The 22,564-nt window shown below is 43.6% G+C and overlaps 1 protein-coding gene across 3 annotated transcripts in view; it reads left to right on the top strand.

Moving 5' to 3' along the window:
• The first annotated feature begins 16,436 nt into the window (after positions 1 to 16,436).
• The window catches only part of stw (straw), a 39,873-nt gene continuing 33,745 nt past the window's right edge, over positions 16,437 to 22,564 (top strand). The window contains exon 1 of one of the 3 annotated variants that reach the window (XM_066297967.1): positions 16,437 to 16,686. In XM_066297967.1, the coding sequence (XP_066154064.1) occupies positions 16,563 to 16,686 (124 nt within the window). In that variant the 5' untranslated portion in view covers positions 16,437 to 16,562. The remainder of the gene's footprint in view (positions 16,687 to 22,564) is intronic. The other 2 variants (XM_066297968.1, XM_066297966.1) reach the window with 2 other exon arrangements.

Raw genomic sequence — 22,564 nt, forward strand, 5'->3', positions numbered from 1 at the left:
CTTTTTAAGTGACCCCGCAAAAAATCGAGAGACGTAAGATCTGGAGATCGCGGCGGCCATTCCGCTGCACTTTTTCCCCCGACCCATTTCCTAAGGAAAATCTCTCTAAGACACTTTCTCACAGCCACAGCATAATTTGGTGATGCCCTATCCTGTTGGAAGCAAATATTATTGGCCACTTGTCTTCCATTTTCTCGAGGGAAATTGCGTGTTTAAGTTCTGTTTTGCAATAAGTGCGTTGCTCAAGTTCCCCTCTAGAAAAAATCGACCGATGAACTGGTGGCCAATTATATACCCACCCATGCATTGAGCCTTTGCGGATGTTGCGTGTGCAGAGTCGGCATCCAATGAGGACGATCTGTAGACCAGCAGCGACAATTAAGTCGACGGATTTAAGTAAAACGTTGCCGCATCCAGGAGTAAAATTCTGGAACAGGACTTGTTATCCTGAATGCCCTTTTCTCGCATCAATGAAAAAAATTGCATTCTGCGACCAAAATCTTCAGGCACCAACTCTCGTTTCAAGGAAGCTTCACATGGATGGATTTTTTCTCATTTTAAAAGAGTTTCGCACTGATTTTGCAGATACGCCAAATCCATCGGCACGGTTTGCTGGCAGCCCATACGGGATTTCCATCGATGGATAAAAGGACGTTTAGTGCTTTGTCGCCGCCAGTTTCTGTTCCAGGTCTGACAGACTACATTTCCATCAGCAGGTCGGTCTGGACATTTCTGATGAAATGTGAGACGCACTTCTTCGTAAGTTCTTTTCCATACCCCAAGAGGATTCGAATTTCAGTGCTCTGCTTTTCGGATAAACTATCGATTTTTTTGTATCTTAACTGTGGCGGATGTCTAACGACCGATTTCCACTAGTAATGAGTTCTATGAAAATCGAAATTATTTGTATCTAAAAAATTGGTGACATCGAAGAGGACTTCGAATTCCTACGTGAAAACTCTTATTTTCTTCGATGTTGGAAATGACCCACTTTCCGCTCACATGCCACTGCACGTCATTTGTACTTCGCTTACTTCACGACAAGGCCTGAGCGGCTATCGTCGGATTAGTAAAGCGTTACTCGCGGCTTTACCTCATGAAACCGGTTTTTGTAGAATACCGATTGTATTGACATTAATTGTTACTATTAACCACCTGGATTAAAATTCAATAATCATGCTATAAAATATGTAAAAGTGTTATTTATGAGAAAATGCAGTATCATAACGTTCGAATGAATTATAGACTAATCGTAACAGATACTAATATGCCGCAGTTCGTTTAAGTAAATTTTTCTTGTTTTTCATTTTTCCCTTTCATTAACGCGCTCGTGTCGTGCGCAGCAATACATTGCGCTTCACCCCTTGAATGAACGCAAGCACCGCTCAAGGAGCGTAGTAATTTGGCTTACTTAAGTTAATACCCTCTAACAAACCATCAATCATAAACTTAGTTGCTGTGTAAGTAGCAAAGTAACTACGGACAACAATCTAACGATTTGTTATCCTTATTCCTGATTAATGCCGGTAGAACCTCAGGTCATTGTCACATTAAGTACCACCTCAAGGAGAATTGCACCTTCATTAGCCGCATGTGCATGGTGCAACAATTTTATAGTTTTTTCCCTTCTGGTGGTGTACATGTAATCCACCTACAATAATAAATGTTTTATGGCTGTGCCGTTTATTGCAACCTGACCGGATCATAAATTAGATTCGTACGGGTATACGAAATAAAGATATGAATAAGTATTATACTAGTTTGCAGTGTAGCAGGCAACTGCAGAGAGTTCTCTAAGACATTCAAAAGCGGCAAGATTTAATATTGATAACTTGCGCTGACCTGCATTATTTTAAGGCGACATATTATTGTCATGCAGCTCACTAGTCACTCCGCATGGAACGGTATTGCGCCCGAACCCAAAGCTAACCCGAACTAACCAATAGAGAAAATACTTATTAGAACCGTACGTAAATTCGCAACTCAAAAATAGCGCCAGGTGGCTGTTGAGGTGCCGGTTCCGGACGTTCCGGGTGGCTGGCGTGGCGCAAGCAGCAGAGATACGCCCAGAGCCGGCTTTGGCAAGTCCGGCGTCCGGGGCAAAATTTTCAATTACCGCTCCAAAGAAAAAAATCGCCGACCACGAACGTCCGCCGCCTCGGGCCGTCGCTCGACCTAACCCCCGTAAGGACGGTGCTGGATGCGTCCAATGGGAAAAAACCCGTATCAGTCAAGACGAGCTCTTATATACCTGGTGGCTGGTTAATAATGGCGCACCAACCTCCCGTCTCTTGGGTCTCGCTCATTTTGGGCAGGAGTTTTGTGAACTCAGCGACTTTGGAAATAATCCACGGCATTCAGATCTGGCGGTCCGGGAGGCCAGGCTTCAACCGACGGTTGAAGCGACTCTCCCTTAAGGGCCAGTCATTTTGGAAGACAGCTGCGGGCCCCTTTGCTGTCGATTCGACAGAGAAATATCGCCATCCTAGTCTTCCAGGCCAGTTCCATGGGTTAAAACTCACCGGGCTCTCATACCTCAGTTAGTTCGGTGTTGTGTGAGCTGCTGCGGCAGGAAGTGGCAGAAGTTGACGTCGAAGAAACACGACTAGATCTACATTTCATCACTGCGAAGGCATGCTTTTTGGAGTACGTACCGCCTTCCGGACACGTATGTTGTCGCACGAGTCTCTGATTTTTCCACTGTTCTCGAGGAAAAAATGTGAATAACTTGAATGATTTGACTTTGAGCGCAAAAGCCGTTTGTGTCGCTCCGCAAAAGCTCCTCCAGTTGTGCACATTCGTGTCGAAAAGGGTTCGTCGAAAAAAGGCGCACGTGGCCACTAGCAACCGGTTGCGACGAGTCGGAACCACGACATTTTTTTACCAATTTACGTATGAACATGATAGAAAAGAAAGTTTCCGCTTTTTTGGTTCTTAGATGAAATAATGTGTCTGAGATTACCAATTCCGTTGTTACAGACACAAAGCTATTTAGTTTCCCTGTTTAGTTTTTTGCGTGGTTTCATATCACTCAACAATGAAATATGATGACATGTTGCACCCATTTTTGTGTGAAAATTGGACGTTTTTGGTAGTAAACGCGGTAATAACGTCTACTTATTTCTGGTGACATAAGCATACATTATGAGCTCATGATGAGCGAAACAATCTCTGTAATTAAATAATTGTGAAACTGCGGAGCATAGAAATTTTCGGTTTCCACTGAAGCTTTCAAGTCTGGTTGATAGTTCCGTAGGTGCTCACTTCTTGTAGTGAAATTTGTTCTGACTACACCTAATTGCAAAACAATGCACCGGCATGCTTACATTATCGCATAGCGCAGTTAGCTGAAAAAATGACATAGTTCATGCTATTTGTTTATAATTTAATCTCGATTAGAGCGGTATAATTACAAAACTTGACCTTCGTCACTTTTGCTCGTGTGCCTATTCTTCGCGATTGGCAGGTACAAACATTGGAGGCAATTAAACGGGAACCTACGTGTACCATCTTACGTGGTTCGGAGCCAAGGAAATACGGTCTCCTAATTGGATTTTACGTTAAGTAGTTCATTATTCTAGTGTTAAATCTAAAATGGTTCTCAACGGACTACGCCTTCGCTAATACACCATTATCAACACCTTCTAATAGAGATCCGTGATACTGAAAATTTGCCGAGCTTTGTGGTACTGAAAGCCCCCTGACGCAGCGGAATCGAAACAGAAAACCAGTCAGGACGTGCATAATTTTACGTTATTAGAGAGCTTTTGGAGCGCCCAGTATGACACGGGTTGTACAGAATAGCGGCCGCTAATGACCGTTATGATTCAACAAGCAAAATGCACGTAAAAAGGCTTTCCTGAGGTTTCAAATCAATACCACTCTACAGGGTGGCCCCTAGGTGTGTTTCGATATTTAAGGAGCTGATTGTTCTAAGAGGAGAATGTTACATAAGCCTGTGTTCTAAAGTGAGTCGTTGCCGAGGTACTGGGTGTTGACCATCAAGAAAAATATTATAGTTTTCTTCGTATTTTCAAACTGGCACGAGATGTCTTGTCGAAACTCGGCTAAACTGGCTGTAATCTTAGACGTGCATGGGGTTGCAATGTGAAATACTTGTAGGAGAATGGGGGGTGCGTCGTGTAACACTTTCGCCTCAGAACAATCCGGAGAATCGGCTCCTTAAATATCGGAACGTCTTTGGGGCCCGCCCTGTATGACATGCATATAAGCGAGCAATATTCGCTTATGAAATAATTCTAAGTGAAAAGCAGTAAGAGCGGCACTTTCACTCTTTTTCCAATTCTAAGTGACAATGGAAGCACTTTTGTCGCTTTCCAAGGTAAATTTATCACACTTTATTCAGAAGAATAAACTTTAAGCAGAATAGACGCTATCAAAGAGTAGATACACATAGTAAGTGTTCTTGAATTAAATGGCCACGGATTCTTCTTCGGATGGTGCGTTAGCTGGACGATACATTTTCTTAAATTAAGAAAGTCAATTTCTTCGTTACAGTTTTGTCCATATTTCTATTAAGTAAATATGGTATTGAAATGGAGCTTCAACTTGCATCGAGCAATTCTTTTATTGACTCGACAAAGCCAAACTTCCTTATTAAGTAAATGGTCGTACACCACATACAAGGCAAGAAAATGCTTAAAACAGATAGGCACTACTTCAACCGATCTTTTAATTCAATTAAGCGTTCTATTGCTTTTGATGGCTGTTAAGTTAGAAGAGTACTTGCGGATTTAAACGTTCAAATTGGACGTTAACTTTTTTCTCTCTCGAAGTTCGAGACCTTAACACGACACGACAAAATTCGTCAAACGAAACGGTGACGGGCGAATTTAGCCGCGACCTCGGGAACCTGCCCCGCCGACGAGGCCCATCGGAGCCGAAACCTCGAATTATACCAAGAGGGTTTTGAGTAGTTCGAATTGGCACTGCAGGAAGGACTTAACCCACGAACCAGGCCCCGCAAACGGCAAAGTTAAATGTCAAAAAATTGACGCTTTTAAATTAATTAGTTTTTTTGGAAAATTTTCAGAGCCTCATCAATGGAGCGTCCTCACTCAGCCACGTGATTATTCTTAAGTTTTCCCGACTGGAGGTCCCGTTGGCCGAATGTTATCGCTCAATTTCACTTGAAACAAATGGATTCCATTTCATTGACCTAAGTAGTAAGTCTATGTGCTTTCAAATTGCGATTTCGCCACCTTTGGCGGCATTAAACTTCATTCTAGAATTCCGCCTTCACCTTATTTATTATTCTTCCTACCTTCGACGTTACGCACACTTGCCCATGGAACCGTAAACCTTTTATAATGCGTCATCTATATACAAGGAACACGAGATTAAACTTGTATATGTAACACGTATTATTTACCTGGCATTGTTCTATAGGTGTGTTTACCCGTGAGTGTCGTTATGTGTCAGAAATTGTTAATCTGCAATTTCTGCGAGTTTCATTCATCGTCGGAAACGATAACTGTAATTTTCCGTTTCTCCGTTACTTTTTTCACTTTTATCGACCATTTTACGTGGGAAATCGCAAGTATTCCACATTTGGTAATTCTGCAGCACGCTGCGTGGGGCGCCCGGCAGCGCTAGGGCCTGCGGTCCCGAGGCGCGACCGGGATCCGGGGGATTTCAGGAAAACAGTTTTGTAATCCCGATGTCCCCGAAAGTTTCCTCCATGCTGTCCCTCACAATTAAATATTTTATTTAGTGTTTAAGTAGTTTATCCATTAATTTTAGTTGCTTCCCAACACGTGTTACTCATAAACTTTCTTCAATTCAATCTTCGGATGTCGAATTCCGAGTATTGCGAACTTCTTCGGACAAATCCGCTATATTGGTTGTTCTTTGCTCGTGAATTCTTCTGTAAATTTCGTCCCCTATAGGGTTCGGATCGGGGCAGTTCGTCCCATCAACGGTACGTCCGGTTGACCACCTTTTAATTAATTTAGAGGAATGCTACGGGTCATCCGCGTGTCGAAACGTCCGTCGAAGGCTCATATTTTCTTTCTACTCAGGGCAGCACGTGACTTTCTATAATACTGTTATAAACACGTTGTGGCATTATATCATTAATATTTACTAATGCACCGACACCAAACTCTCCGAAGCTTTCCCAAACTGTAATATCGCCACCTCCACGTTTAACAGTAGATTTAGTAGGTTTAGCATTAGACCATTTATTAATTGGTCTTCTGACCCAACAAATTCCGCTTGACGTAAACAGTTTAAGTCAACTTTCATCTGAGAGAGGGAGAGTTTTCCATTCTTCATGTGACCAGTCCATGTACTCTTTTGCAAAACGCAATCCTTTCCATTTTCCCTTGAGATGGAAGGCTCCTCTGCCGATTTTCGCCCACACAAACCAGCACTTCCTAGTCTTCGGTTCGTGGTACTCACTGATGCTGAAACGCAAAACTTTTGTCGTATGCGACTTGAACTCTTGGACGGCGATCGACATCTTCATTATTATTTTTTTTTTTAATTATTTTCGGCCACAGTTCGACCGTTCATCCGAGGTTCCTGTATTTTTAAAGTCAGAAATCACCCTCGATATCATTGACGTGTTCGAAAATTTTTCTTTTGGCAATTTTACCCTGCCCTCCCCTACTTTCAATTTTTTCTAAGATTTTTTCTTTTAAGTGATGTAGTATCGGGATCCAATGGGACATCGAATTTCAGCACTAGAGTAGATATGGGATGGCGGTTGTGTCTACGGAAGAGGTCGCCGTTCAAGGAACAAAAGCTGTGAGCGTGCGTTTGTTAACTAAAGATGGAGGAGCAAAGGAAAGAAGAGCGAGCGGACCGACGCCTGTCTCGTCTCAGTTCGTCGTTTTCGGAACTGCCCCGGTCAGCCTCTTAACCCGGGTCCAGCTCTCTTAACTGCTACCTGTATTTTGTGGGTTTCTCACCCCCGCCTGCTCACGTCTGGGCACCAGATGCCGGGAGGATCATCACTCCAATTGTCCTATCACTACGTCTTCAAGTATGGGGACGCGGTATCGTGAAATGGAGAGAACGAATACATGAATTTAAGAAAACGTCGATGGTCAACTGAATTAGGGCCTGGTCTTGTGACCCCACATTGATGTGATAAACGAGCACCTCTCGGCATTTTAAACATTTCCAGTCAATGTTGCGAATAGCGAAGCCCGCATCGCCCGATATTATAAATAAACAAATTGATAGCTGTAAATATGGACCCTACGAAAGAAACTAACCCGAAGAACGGAGATAAACAAAGTGCTCATTTGAATGTTTTTGTTAGTTGCTCTACATATGAGCGATAGTACAAATCTATGATTCGTGCGTTGAACGCTAGGAGCTCGTGGAAACGGCACTAGTTTCTCGGTTCCAACCAACGTGAATTCAAGCTTCCTATGAGCTAATCGGCTCATAGGAACGTGCACACGTAATTAAGAAAGCCATTAACCACCGCGAAACATTCAGAATTGTAACGATTAATAAGTTTAAAGGTCACAATATCTAAATGAAATTCTTGAACTACCGGGTGTTTTTTTTTCTCAATCACTCCACCCACAACTCTTAAGGCTTGTATCAACCTCAATGTCAAAGTCCATATAAGAATTAATTTACCCCCCAAACCGATTATTACCAGCTGGAGATCTTGATCACGTTGATCACGAGTTCTAACGATGTTTGATTATACTCCATTAAAGAGTTGGTGATTATTCGAATAATCTCAAGGATAAAATTCCTTATGTTCGAAGGTGTAATGCGGTGATTATTTCGCGATCGGAACCATTTGGGTGATGCCTAGATTGCGGATGTGTTGCCAGGACCTTTGTCGATCTATGAGGTTCCTGTTATCGAATTTAATCACATGGGCGTCCGTGGTTTGGCAGCTTGATTGCGATAATTTGCGCGGCGACTAGCGCACGTGGAGTGGCGTTTCCGCTAAAATTAATGGCAAAAAGGGGAAAAAATGCTGCTCCATTTTTCATATAAAAAAAAAAAAACTAATATTATCTTAGATGTGGAGAGAGACTTTGCATCGCACAACGCAACAGGCCAATACTGGCGAAATTTTTTGGGACGCCCTATGCATTTTTACACATTGCGCCCGGTCGTTTCAGTGGGCGCTTTGGCACGAGGCGCATCCACGAGGAAAGAGAAGTATGTTGTCGAACACGAAGGATTCCACCCAAAAGGCCATTGATTGACAAGCAACACAGTTCCGCCCATTACAAGAACAGATGCGAAACTAAGCGAACCGTTTCTTACCGGATACCTTAGACCTGAACTCCACCCAATACATAGGTCAAGGGATATTCCTAATCGGTAAACTGAAAGCTTTATTACCAATAAATAATTCCGCAACATACGTACATGATCGGTAATTATATATCGGTATATCTGTACATCGGTATTTCATTATGTTGTCAATTCGTTTTATTTAATTAGAAGTGTTGTGTAAAACTCTTCTAATCCCTCCTTTGTAAGAGTTGTTATGATGAATGGCCCCATCGAAGCACTACGTGCGCTATCAAAGGTTCCTGAAACTGTGCAAGCTGTGGAACGCCGACAGGCTTACCAGATTCAGGTAAGAAATGAAGAATAGAAAGAACGATAGTAAAGGCCCATGTTTATTTTTAATTATTGCGAGTGAAAGGGTCTTTAAATTGGCTCAAACTATGTTGACCTCAAAAGAGCCCTCAAGATTATACAACTGAATCATCAATCGCCAATTTCCTCAGCAATCACTTTGGCTTCATCGACACCGACATTGTCCGGGTTCGCAGACATCACCTAGATTCCTTCATAACGACTTAATAGTAAAAAGTACCCCAGTACCAACCGACAACCTTGATACACATTGTCGAGTTCCGAGTGATATCTATCTAAAAACCTACGTGACTTAACAAATCTCATTGCAAGAAAAATAATTAGTAGACGTAACGCAACTGCCACACCAGCAGGACACACCAACCGAAAATCCCATGTGCTCGACCAGTACCGCGGTACCAGCGACCAATCACGGCACCCGGTGAAAGGCACCGGCTGTGGGTGATACGATATCTCGGTACTTGCGGCTGAGATCTAGTCACCGTTCTCCAAATACCTTATGCTTACCGGCATTCACTTAGACAAGGACGTGGTACCCATTTGGTTCTTATACGGTTTGGCACCCCAGTACTGGTTGGATTTAATTATTTATTGTTTAGTTTTGCTGATTGCTATTACCTAATATCGGTCGAAGGCTATTTGTTTTCTAGTTTTTAATTAAGCATGGTTACCTAAGTTGAAAAGTCTTGGGTCTTATATGGAGGGCATGTAAAAACTTGACTTGTCGGGTATTTACGGGTCGTTTAAAATTTTTATTTCTGACTGACGTTCTTTGCATATTTGCACGCAACCTGTACGTACAGGGTAATAAATGTGGCACTATGAGGGAAAAGTCCATTGACCATCCCGCATTGACCATGTCGCATCGTTCTGCCAACATGTTCCTCCCCCCTCGCAGGTATTCCTTTCGTCGGCCGAAGTTGATTTGTGCGTGGTCTCCAAGATGACCCATTCACTGTTGGTCCGAATGCACTGTCACCAGGCTTGATCAGCGTTTCTTCAAATTTAATGCTGAGATCAAAAAATAAAATGAATTTGTCATTTAAGCTTCCCGGGTACTACAGAATCATTGAATATTTTTTTTGTAGGTTGATAGCACTGTCTGTGACGTCTATACAAAGTTCCATGTCCATCTGTTCATTTGTTTTCGCACCACCATCGATGACCATCAAAGCCGCATCGGGGAAATCAACTATTTGGTACCCCAAAGTCGCCGGTTCAGAATTAGCGACCTTGCTAATGCCATTGGCATCGCATTTTGATCAACCCTGATCATTTCAAAACACTTTTGGCACCTCAAATTGATCGAATCTCGATTGATACCAGAAACACTCGATTCTTGGAAGAAAAGGTGTCCCGTTGAAATCTGTCACATAGCGATTTCTGACTACCAGGACGTCATGGAACATATCATTGCGGAAGGTGAGATTTGGCCCTATACCCGGAAACAACCGATCAATCGAGCGAATATCGGGCAGAAGGTGCAAAAAAGACGAAAGAACTGCGCCGAAGTCTCTCAAAAATCGAGGTCATGTTGACAGTTTTCTTCGATTATCGCGGTGTTGTTCGTTATAAGTTTCTTCCGCCAGTCCACACTGTTAACAAGGAATATTACTTGAACCTTATGGGTCGTTTATGTGAAGGTATTCGCCTCAAGAGGCCAGAATTATGAACAGACAATTCTTGGTTTTCGTGTCACGACACTGCACGGTCCCGCACCGTACGGGACGCTTTGCCAAACGCTCGATCCGTGTCGTTCCACGGCCACCGTATTCACTTGATTTAGCACCGTGGAAGTTCTAACTGTCCAACAAGTTCAAAAGACGGCTCCGGGGACACCGTTTCGCCTCGATTAATGAGATAAAAGCCGAATCGAAGGAAACCATCGCGAAAAAAGACCTCTCTGATGTTTCGAAGATTGGAAAAAACGATGCCACAAGTGCATTGTGTCCAACAGAGAGTACTTTGAAAACGATTAAATTCATTTGAAATGATAAATAAAGACACTTGATTTTATAAATAAACTCAACTTACTTTTTACTTACCGCAGTAAGTCGAGAGGAGAATAAGCTCCGTCCTCAAGAGACAGAGTCGAACGAGTGGCCCCCAGTATACAAGGTTTGTCCGGAAAGTTCGCATAAAAGTGAAACGATAAATTTATTTTACATTTAATTAGGTAATTCGGTTTTGTCCCCTTCAAAATGATCTCCCTGAGACACAATACACTTGCGCCATCTTCGTGTCCACTGCTGGGAAGCTTTTGCCTCCAGAACGCAAAGCGCGTGGGGTCGCATGCAGAGAAGTCTGGATGGAAGCTGAAGAGGGTGATGACTTTCTCGATAGGGTAATTACCGCGGATGAGTCTTGGTTTTTTTCGAATTCGATGTGGAACTCCAATCCCAAAGCAAGGAATGGGAACAGCCTGGAAGGACGAAAAAGTCGAGGAAATCGAGGCCGAATCAATCAAAGCAATGTTGATGGTTTCTTTCGATTCTCAGGAAATCATCCACCGAGAATTTGTTCCTCCAGGCCAGACTGTCAACGGAAACTCCTACACCGATGAATTCGGACGCCGCGAAGCTCGCGTGGCTCGGGCTCGACCAAATTTCACCCGAAGGAGACGGTGGATTCTCCATCACGACAACGTCCCCGCACACACTCTCCTAGTTGTGCGTGAGTTTTTGACCCCGAATTCCATTACCACGACGGAACACCCCCTTGTTCACTGGATTTGGCACTGTGTGACTCATTTTTATTTCCCAAATACACTAGGCTGCTTCGGAGGTAGCATCTAGGCGATGTGGAGGCCGTCAAAGCCGATGCAACAAGGGAGCTGAAAAACCTCAAAACTGGGGACTCCCAAAAGCTTTCCAGCAGGGCAAACGAAGATGGCGCAAGCGTGCTGCGCCTCGGGGAGTTTATTTCGAAGGGGACAAAATTGAATCACCCAATTAAATGTAAAATATATATATTTCTTTACTTTTATACGAACTTTCCGGGCAACTCTCAACACGTTTCAGAGTGATGCTATTTCCTCTTTCATTGCGAATCTGTGCGTTAACTTAATCTCAAGATTTTGTTATTTGCGCCTTGCCCAAGACCTTCGACAATGCGAGGTTTCCCGTGTTGCTGCGAACGGAGGTCTATGGTGCAAACCACGTGCCTTTTGATGCACGCCACAGGCTCCACATCAGCAGCGATGCCACGCATTGTCAAAATTGACATGTAGCAGCAATGCTACGAGCAAAGAGCGCAACGATAGAAAGCACCAAGTTAAGCCAAAACATCGACAGATTAAGCGGCAACTATGCAAAAAAATAGTGGATATTTAAATATATCTCTGTCCTTTTTTAGCATGTTGAGCTTGCGTGGCTTTCCGTTTTACGTGCGGCGACTCAATCGTTACATTTTCTGACCTTATGAGAAGTTACCAAATTTAAATCGTGCAAAGTGGGTAGCGACGCACAGATTCGGTCAAAGCTCGCTTTTGGGATATTTCCATCTGCATCAGGTAATCATGGAAGGGTGCAAAGGAGCCTAACCGTGGCAGTACTTTGCGCTGTTGGGGGCTGCGCGGGGGTCACGGATTAATCAACCTATTTATTCAAGAGCTTGCCAAAGCGAGCTTTAAGGAAATAAGTCGAAGATTGACCGTGGCGCAGAGCCTTTTTCTATGAACATTCTACAAGATATGCATAAAGCAGCGTGCGAGGCCGAAGGGAATTGATTGCACGGTTCAGGTATCATTTCAGATCCAACCACGTTGAATGTAACGTAAGTAAAATTATATTGCCGGAGACGTTGTAAAAGAGCTTTCGATCTCTTAAGGTAGCCAGTCTTAAAGCTTTAAGTGAGTCGATTTGTTCGTTTTTCTCTTCGATAACTCTGGAAGTGACGGGGAATTTTTATTAATTTATTTTTAACGCTATTCACGATTGGTCTCGGCGAGAAGGTCGCCCCGAGACAACACCACCCGAGCGACGAAACGAGATGCTAATTCGACTTTTGGCGGGTTTGGTAATAAGGTCAGGATCCCACCCTAAAACCAGACCCGTCCAGCGAGACCACAACATGTTGAGGCCAATGAATAAGCTCAAAGCGAGCATTAAGTCGGCACAAGCTCGGTTGGGAAAATGCAGAATGACACACTGCCTGAAAAAAGTAATCGGAATGTGAAATTTTATTCTAAACGTATTATAGCTCTGAGCCTATTTTCACTTTTTATTATAACAAACCGGCTAGACTTGTCGCAATTTAATGGAGGTTTGTTTGAGGAATTAGTGTGATAAATGATGCAACCAACGGCCACTTAATAACAATTTGAACCAGTCTGCCTGGTGGTTATTTAATAGAGACGTCACTATTTTCATGTGCTATTAATGCGTTATTATTTAACGTTATTTAATCGAGGTAACAACGTCAGGGATACGAACGAAAGAGTATTAATTGCACGTTCTTTCCACCGGGCCGGGCGGCCACGGGCTCCGCTTTCCTTCTCTTGGAAATGGTCTTTGCGCCACAGGTTGTTACATATTTTTCCACCGAGCGGCCATCCCATTTTCCTTGTTTTGCAACAGTTTCTACAATTATCAAATTAACAGTAATTAAAAGGCGTATTAGCATAAAGCCGCCGCCATACGTAACGTTGTTCCCAATTAAGCCAATTAACACTGAACACTTTCATCAGGTGTAAATTCGCTGGGGCATTGTCTTAGTGTATGTATGAATGTATCGACGAGAAAACGTGCGCTCAAAAAATTGTAGAAAAACCGAATTGAGGAAAGTGCCAGTCGGCCGTTGCTTAACATGCCGTGCTAAAACCATAATACAGGTGGATTACAAAGATGTTAATTTAACGCTTTAATAAAGTAACAGCTTATCAAAAATACAAGCAGGTAGTAAAAGCGAAAAATCGCTCATTGGCCATATGACTTTTTAATGAATAATATACTAATTACTCCATAATTGCTTCATTCAAAATTTATTAAAACCGTTGTTTTCTTTTCCCATTATTAAAATTTTATATCATCGTTTAAGCTTCGAATACTTTCTAACGGCTTCACGCGCCCTTTCATAATTCTAACAATTCCGCTCCGCCGTTCATGCATTTTTCTAATCTCGAGCTTTTCCGAGCTTTCGATGAGTTTCACCTCAGCGAGCTTATCGCACGATAAATAAATGAACTCGTCGTTGTCGAGCGCGGGCCGAATCGTCCGCTCATACTCTAACAATGCCCTAGTTCCAGCATCAATTAACGTAATTATCTCAAACGCAGCATTATTCGTTAATACTATGATATGTGTGCTTCTTCACATTCGGTCGTTAATGATAATGAACTTCATATGATAAACGGTGGATTCCCCGAGAGCAAACATCAATCTTTGTGCACAAGGTTTGGTGGTAATGAAATGAGAAGTCATTAGCTTTGTTTTACTTTTGTTACACTTTTACGAGCCGTAATTGATAAATTAATGATAGATCTGATTAGTTAAAGTATTTGAATGTTGCGGTTGCCCCGAGGGTAAAATGTCGAACTTACTTTCCCCCTATTTGTCATGTCTCTGCGGTTCTTTATAAGCGAGCGCAAATGAAATCGGCATTAGGTGGTCACGAGGAAGCGGTTTCAGGAAGATCGGCTCTCGCTGCCTAGGAAGCAAATTAGCAGCTTTAAAATTTGAAGTACCTCTAATTAGGCTTTCGAGAAATGCACGAGCTAAGATCGACCCCAAAGAAGCGGGAGGTACAGGGGGAGATTTTCCAGGTGGAGCGCTCCGCGGAAGTGCCACCAGCCGCCCAGGAATTTCCCCGAGAGTCAGAACACTTTCTGGTAAACAGTGTTCAGCTTTCCACTATCGATTTTCTGGCTACTGCTCTACGGCTGCAACACGATTTTCAATTCACAGCCTCGAGCAAAGGGAGGTCCTCCCTCCGCTTGAAATCGTGCACGGTAACGCCGCTCTCCATAGACTGCTTCCGTACTTCCCACCATTTCCGGAGACGTCTCCCCCACCGCCCCTTGCGCAGTTCTGTTCTTCCTCCATTTCCGATGGCGTTCCTCCAGCTTCCCTCTGAGCACTTTGACAATTCTTGGTCCTCCGTTATCCGGCTTTGAGCGAAGTTACCCAATCGTTCCTGAAAGCTCAACAATCTGGGCGGTTATCGCCGGCACGAGGCCCGGCCACCTCTCGGCAGCGCCGAAAAAGCATTTTTGAAAAGGTCCCGAAAACGGTCAGAAATTCGAGTTTTTTGACTACGTCAGAGTACCAGAATCAGCAAAAATATTTCGTAATCGTTGCGACCTCTTATTGGCGCGGGCGCCCCACTTGCAAGCCGATGAAAAATGGGGTTATTAGCATTAAGACTTATTTCAATTAGTTGGTGTGCGGTAGGTGCGACATTTGACCGCAAGCATGCAGTGTTATGCATAGTGCACGCCAAATTGCTCCCATTTAATTCACCATAAATGGGCGTTATTAATCAAAATGTGCGAAATTCCTACCTTTGTGAATGGAAAGGAGCTAACGTTGTCATTGGACGGAGATTAATGCTAACGCACTCGACATATGCTAATTCCACTTTGTGGGTACATTTTCGTATTCCTACCCACGCCGGGGAGCAATTAGACGCGATTTTTACTGCCGCCGATACTGCGCAGTCACTAAGACAAGACGGGGATGGATCAAAGTTTAAACTGAAAAAAAGTCGTGTAAGAATTCGCGCTTAATTACGGAATTTACCAAGTTTCTTTGTTATCTAAATTCTATTAAAACCATTCAATTTGGCGTTTAATCTGGTTGAAATTTTAGGTGGTTCGTGGTACGGGCAAAAAACACCTTCAATAATTTGCATAGCAGCGCTGAACCAACTAAACCACAGTACGCGCCCCAGCTCCGGGAATTTTCGGTTTGTATGAGATCGAGTTGCTGTCCGTGTCCCGGTACTGCTCGGAAGAACGTTACGATCTTCGACGCACGGCGACGTACCCGCTACCCGATTACGACCGTAAGCTGGGGCCGGCAATGTGTTGCATCAAGGCCAGAAGAGACAGAGAACCGCTAATCATTATAATTAAAATTTACACAAAACGGGTTATTGCAGACCATTATGCGTACGGGATTGAGGATGGTAATTAACACCGCCATCTAAAATCATATTTTATATTAAATTGTTTGTTTTACATATTACGTCGGTCGAATCTAATTTTAGCTAAACTGCTTCGAACTAAATAAACAATTTGTCACTTTTACTCCGACATGAAATATGTGAGCTTTGCTCTAGATACTGGCGCTCTGTCTTTGGTAGGTACATATCCCCATTGCAGACTGTGAACCGGCTGCAAGCCTAGCAATTATTGCCATTATAAATCTCGAAACGTTATGCACATTAAGTGAAATAAAATATTACGCACGTCGTCTAATTGCCCAAGACGTACTGAACGGCTTAAAGTTGAGTCCACGTCGTTTTACGAGAGTTGCCCGCGAAAAAAAATCCAGCGGTGAAAAGTCTGGCGAACCGGGAGGCCAACGTGTCCGGCCGTCGCCCGCAACGGCCCCAGCGGGAACTCGGCTCGGGCTAGTCCGAGTTGGGTCAAAGAAATTAGTTGATTCCGGTGGCGAATCGTTCCGATTTAAGTCGCCCGAAGGCGGACGGCCGATTTACAAATTTCGAATCTCAAACGGGCCACGTCAAGACACCCCTTCGTCGACTTCTTCGGCTGCGACCTTGACGGTTGGTACTCCGGTACTCTAGCACGGTTCATCGGCGCTTAACCAGATGGCGTACTTTCGCAGAAACAGCAGTCAAATAGTGGTGGAAAGGCAGGCAAAGGTTTTATAAGTCCGGGCAACATTCTCCGGTCGCGGTAGTTGACGCGCGTAAAAATTGGGCCAGCAGTGCTAAAGACTGTTCGTTTTGGGTACGCAGTCTGAGGAAGTTGCGATTATTCCGCGGAAATGTGGTCGTTCCGCAGTACCGTCCTTTCGGCGACCATCGCAATTTTAGCCGTGAGTATAGTGCCAGTTAACGCAGTTAGAGTTGGAGGAGGATCTAGCAGGAGGCCCCAGGGGAACAAGAAAGGTGAGTTGGGTGATGCCGATTTGTACCCCGCAGGATTAAGTGGATCCAAACGAAGGGGCAGTGATTCTAGTGCTCACGGGACTCCAGGCCGATTTTTCTTAATTTTCGAATCTATCACTCGCATCTTTTTAAGCTGCATTCTTCTGGCTTCAGTCTCTACTTCCAGTTCGACGGGATACCTCTTTCCAGTTCATCAATTTAGTAGGCCAACACAGTTAAAATTCCGATAATTTCTATTTCACTTACTCTCCTTGTTTACCTTTTTTATGCAATATATATAATTACCGGTAATTCAGGCGGGCTTTAAAACGTTGTGGTGGACGATTTTAGTCTCGGATTTACCGTAACGGATTAAGTAAACAATTTTATCGGAAAAACACAAGAAATGGTTTATGGTCGGTGGGCAATTTGGCAATCAAAAATGCACGCAAATGTAAATCCGAAAACGGTCACTTTTTGACGCGGAGGTTGCCGCGACTTGCCGCGACTTGCCGCGACTTGCCGCGCCGGACGGGACAACGTCCCTATCGGACCGTCTGGGAGTTAAACTTTTCGGGTGTACTAAAGAGGAAAAAAGCCGAAGCATGGGGGATCGATGAAGAGTTAAACGACCGCTGGGTATTTTGAGCTGACCAATGAAAGAACCCATTTAGGAGAAAAAAACCGTTGTATAACTAGTAACCCGCTTTCGGAAACCAGTCCTGTGGTCTCTTGACAGATTTAGCACGTTTCGTAGATACAATCGATTGGATTCAGTACTTTATATGATCAGCGGTCTTCAATCGAAAGTGAATCTAGGCTCTTTGCTGCAGCATACTTTTCTAGGTAGGAGCCGACTCACATTTACAGCCGATTAAGTCATTTCGGTCATGTCCCTTAATGACACGCGACATTTTCGAACCACTGTTCGCTGCAAACGTTGCGGATTTCAAAGCGCGCTGATTCTGCTAGAAACTTGTTCTTAATAGCCCTTATTTGCTAATTCATTCATTTGATGAAGTTCCGAGAAGTGGCTGCTTTCTAGACAGACCATTAAAATGGACATAATGAGGTTCATCGTCGAATACGCGATTGGCAGACATTGACTTCATTGTATCAGACCAGCACTCTTCCTCGTTCCAGGTAAACCGAAACTGCGGCCGGTTCGATGTTACCAGTCTTCATGTATGGATCCAAGAGATGTTTTCTTTCTTTAATGCGTTTTGTTTGGGCATTGGAAACATTTTCCGCGCTTGCGTTGTTGGAGTCTTTCCTTCTGAAGTTCGTATCCTTGCGCTCCGACCTTCTTCGCGTGTGGCCCTCCTTAGGTGTTCATTGCCTCGGTCTTCTCACTCTGATCTTCCATGGCTTTTCTTGTCCTATTTGTCCCGGGAGGCCGATCTGGCAGGTCGTCGCTTCGGCAAACCCCCAGCCGGAGACTTCCCAGTCGCCCCACTCTACGGGGTGTCACAAGTTCCCGCAAACCAGCGATCTTCCGAACCACGAGAGATGTTGGATAACAAGTTTTTTTTAATAATTAAAACGTTAAGCCTTTGATTTGACAAATCTACTTCATTCACAACTTTATATTCTACCAAATGTGCAGTTGCTTCAATTAGTAGCACGAACCACTCACATCTGTTCCTCATTTGCCGCATAACTTAGCGCTTAAATAACAATAAATAATCGGTAATAATACCCCAGGAGAACTCCCATGTGCAGGTTTCGTTAAGCATCACCTATTACACACCGTGGGACAAATAATAGCAGTAAATTGAAAATAACATAATATTTTCTCCATTATGGAGGAAAATGTGGCACTTGCAGCGGATTACTGAAGGTTGCGACAAACATCCATCTTAATGGTCTTAGGCGGATTGATGCAAGAGCGAATGTTGCTCAAGAATTGATAATTGCCATGTGCCATTCAATAATGCAGTCTGGCCGAGTCGCTATGACCCATTGTCTTCGCGAGTGCAACCGGGTCGGTATCGGAATCAAAGAACTGGCATTGTAATGTGTCTTTTCACTCGAATAAATTTTTAAACCAGCTCGGTGCAACCAATGGACTGGACCAATAATGACCTCACTCTAATTTACAATAGTGAAAGTGAGAAAGGTTGCCATCTCCTTGACATTGCGGCAAAGCTCGCTGAAAACGAAAAGTAACGTTAATCTGATACACGTTACTTCTGGCAACCCACTTCAGAGCTCAATCGCAGGCACTTGCAAAACCAACGGGGGTGTCAACATGTCCCAAATCTTTTCAATTTCCTCCTGCGACCCAATCAAAGTGAGGTTGTTCGGATTAACCTTTAAAACGCGAAAAAGATCGGAAGCTTTCACAAAACAAATAAAACTGGTTCAATGTTAACTCTCGACGAATCGGAAGATGACGATGACCGAGATGAGCTCTCGACGCGTGATTAAGAGAAATTAAAAGGGACGGGGGGGGTTCATGCAAAAAAAAAATCGACGATTTTTATTATTTTAACCAAAGTCATTGCCTTGCAAAACGGTCTGGATTCGTCATTTTAACGGTGAATGGTGACAAAGTCAGTCCGCCGTGCGGAAACTCTAATTACCACGCGAACTGGAAACATGGGCAGAAACAATTCGACGGCCTTGAAGGACATGTAATGTAGGTACTAACGGCTATGATTTCACTTTTCACATGTCACACTCTGAATGTGATAATAAAATTACGTTGAACGAAAACGGTGCCATTACAGATGCGAACCAAAACAGCAAGACGCAGAACCTTTCAGATGGGGCGGAATAGATTTACCTTTATTCCGCTGGTAGACAATGAAGCAATTGTGTTAACACCCAGAAGGCTGGACTATGTCGTAAATATCTGCAACTTGGCAATGGGTTATTCTGGCGTTTTTGCCGAAGGTGCCCCTGAAAACCGTAAGTCCCCTTGGGACATCAACGAGCGAGTGTGCGGCCAGCCTCCGCGACTAAGTGCCTCGCCTGGAGGGCGGATAGATTCGGTGGGTCAAGGAAATGTTCTGTACTCAAAGATGTTTCGTGTTCGGAATGGACTGTACTGAGGCAAAATAACCGCGGAAGAATTTGTTGATAATGCAACTTTAACGCTCAATTTCGTTCACTCGCCATCGCGTTTGATTACGACACTGCCTCTGGAAAAATCGACTTTTTTCGAAACCTGTGGAAAAGAGGCCGCCAAAACCGCTAAAGACGTAGATCCAGTTTTCTTCAGTGCCGAGACCCACGTGAATTTAAACAAGCGCTCCAGGGACCCACCGACTCTTGGGGGGGGGGGGCCTCCCAAGAGTCGCGCCATGGGGCCACGAACAAAAACGAGAACCCCAAAAAAGGCAGAACAGTTCGTTGTTTTTTTCATTGCACAGGGAATCTAGTGAGTCAGACCAGTCGTGCACGTGGAGGCAATTCGAGCCCTTAACGACGCTTTTAATGCGCTGTTATTGGGCACTCAGGAGATCCACCTTAAGCCCGCCAAGGAATACCCGAACCAAAAACTGCGGCAGTTTTAGCGGGTCGATACGGAAGTGCCTTATTATTTCTACGTACTCTTCGAACATTTATTTCGCGTCTGACGATGCCCTTCGGGCCGAAACCCAGCCAACGAGCTTAATACAATTTTGACACTTAGACTGCGAGTCTTGGCATAATTTCGCCCAAAGCTGGGGCCTCTTTAGAACAATGGATTACTTCACTGTGTTCTTTTTCGTGCGAACACGTGGGCCCAGATAATAAAAATTAATTAACGATTTACAGAGTACTTTCGGGTATATTACAATATTTCGTTTCTTTGGTGTCTTGCGCATCCACGTTGGTCAATCGGTATTCTGCCTAGTGTCACATAGACGAGAGAGAAACGAGAAACTGCGGAAAATCACTGTCTGGATATCGAGAAACTCGCTTTTGCATTACCTAGATAAAATCAAAACGAAATGTACGAGAATCGACAGAAATACCTCAATGACGACTTATCGGATGTAAATCAGAGTCGAGCTGCAAGTTTCGACATGAAGAAAGTAAATCTTGCCGAAGTGTTAGTCATCTATCCAGCTTGTTATATTATGCAAAGTTAAATTGATATCTCAGTTAATTCAAATTCAATCCTCCGCAAGAATGTATGCAAATTATGGATAAAGAAATCTCAAGTCCCTGCTGCCAGGATGTTGATGAAGGTCAGTTCGGTATCCGGTCTAAATTTATGTACAGTTTATTAAGAACGTTCCCATGCGTTCGAGTCTGTAGCAGCTTCGCATGTGCCATAAAGCTTTCCTTTAAGTCATCGCCGGTAGAACCTCTCTCGCGTTCGTTAATATGGCCGAGCAACCGCTCAAAAAATCCTCTTGCCGTTATTTACCTAAAAGAAGAAAATGCCGGTTATGTTGTTAACGTCTCATTTCATTGAGCAAGAGCTAGGTTTTTCGCCTTTATCCTCAGCATTAATGCTTCTTATAAAATTATCTAACTTTTCCCGACGACTTAAACGACTTAAAAAAAGGCGTTGTTCTCTAAAGTCGCCACAATCGGATCATGAACTGACCCATTGTTTTATCCCTTATCATTTCGTAACTGCACGGCACTATCGGTCTGGATCCTTTCACATCACCTTTATGAAACATTTTTCCAATATTATTCTTGTAATTCGATTATCGAAAACAATCGCTTTAATAGTCATGTAACCACTCGAGCAGACAATAATAAATTGTCAAATAGCTCATAAGTATTTGTATCCACTTTCCACGGTCTACTTCACCGCTAAAAGATCATTCAAAACTAATCAATCAGATCGGCATTGGTCAACATCGGGGAAGATCGTAATCAGCTTTGGTATTAAAAGACTCCCGAAGAACACCCACGAAATTCTTGATATTTATTTGGTTTGTGCTTATGCCTTAAATTGAATTTTATGGAGAGTTTTGTTAATGACATCTGTACACCTTTCCAATGGTTCAGGTCGTTTAAATTTGTACAGGCTCTTAACAATTCGAGAGGTTTTACCATTCAGTTCCATTAAAGACGCATGTTCAACATGCGTTTGACCCAACCATCTTCAGTTCTTTCCCGTGAAAGTAAAAGCTGTTATTTTTTGCCACGTGACCCCTGACAAGCTTCATTTTACGTACGAACGAGACATGTTCCATCAAACCAGACCCACCAAACTCGTCGGGCTCTTGAAAAGGAGGAAAAAGTGAAGTTGAAAAAATAGCCTTAAGGGTCCTTGTGGTGTTGTGCTAGAGGCTGTCCAGGAACATAAGTTTAAATGGAGATTGAATTTAGGGTTTTTACAAATATATCCAGCGACGTCTCCGATTTAAGTATGGAAAATTGCATTTGCTAAAGACGCGCGACATCGAGTAATTCATTCTTTGAAATTCGCAACGAGGCCTTGACATCTGGCGACATGCTGCCAATAACCCTCTCAGCATCAGCTTTCGATTGGGGCATTGTTTGGGTTTATTAGCACAAACTTTTAATTTAACAAATATTCACAAAATGAAACCGCATGGCCCCTCGCACGCCATCCTTGGTAACCGCACCGAGATTATTTTTTCAGGATTTTTCTTATTTAGCAGAGAGATCGTCATTTCTCATATTTTCCGAAACTAGAGAAAACCAGTCAGAAAGCACGCTGCTGTAAAGGTCTCCGTTTACTCTCACCCCAGCTTCCATGCCATCTTCAAAGAAAAACCCGATCGGTTCTCTTGCCCGGACCTCACGACCCACAGTCGTGCGTAGCGAAGACATCTGGTGCTCCACCTTCATTCGCAGATTCTCGTTGCCCAAAATTCTGCAATTCCGCTTATTAATGTATCCAGTGAGGCGAAACTGCACCCCATCCCATTTTGGAGGGGGGGGGGGATTTCTCGTGGTCTGCTGGTCGAGCAAAGACCAA

This window comes from Euwallacea fornicatus, chromosome 30 (assembly GCF_040115645.1).
Source record: "Euwallacea fornicatus isolate EFF26 chromosome 30, ASM4011564v1, whole genome shotgun sequence".
NCBI lineage: Eukaryota > Metazoa > Arthropoda > Insecta > Coleoptera > Curculionidae > Euwallacea > Euwallacea fornicatus.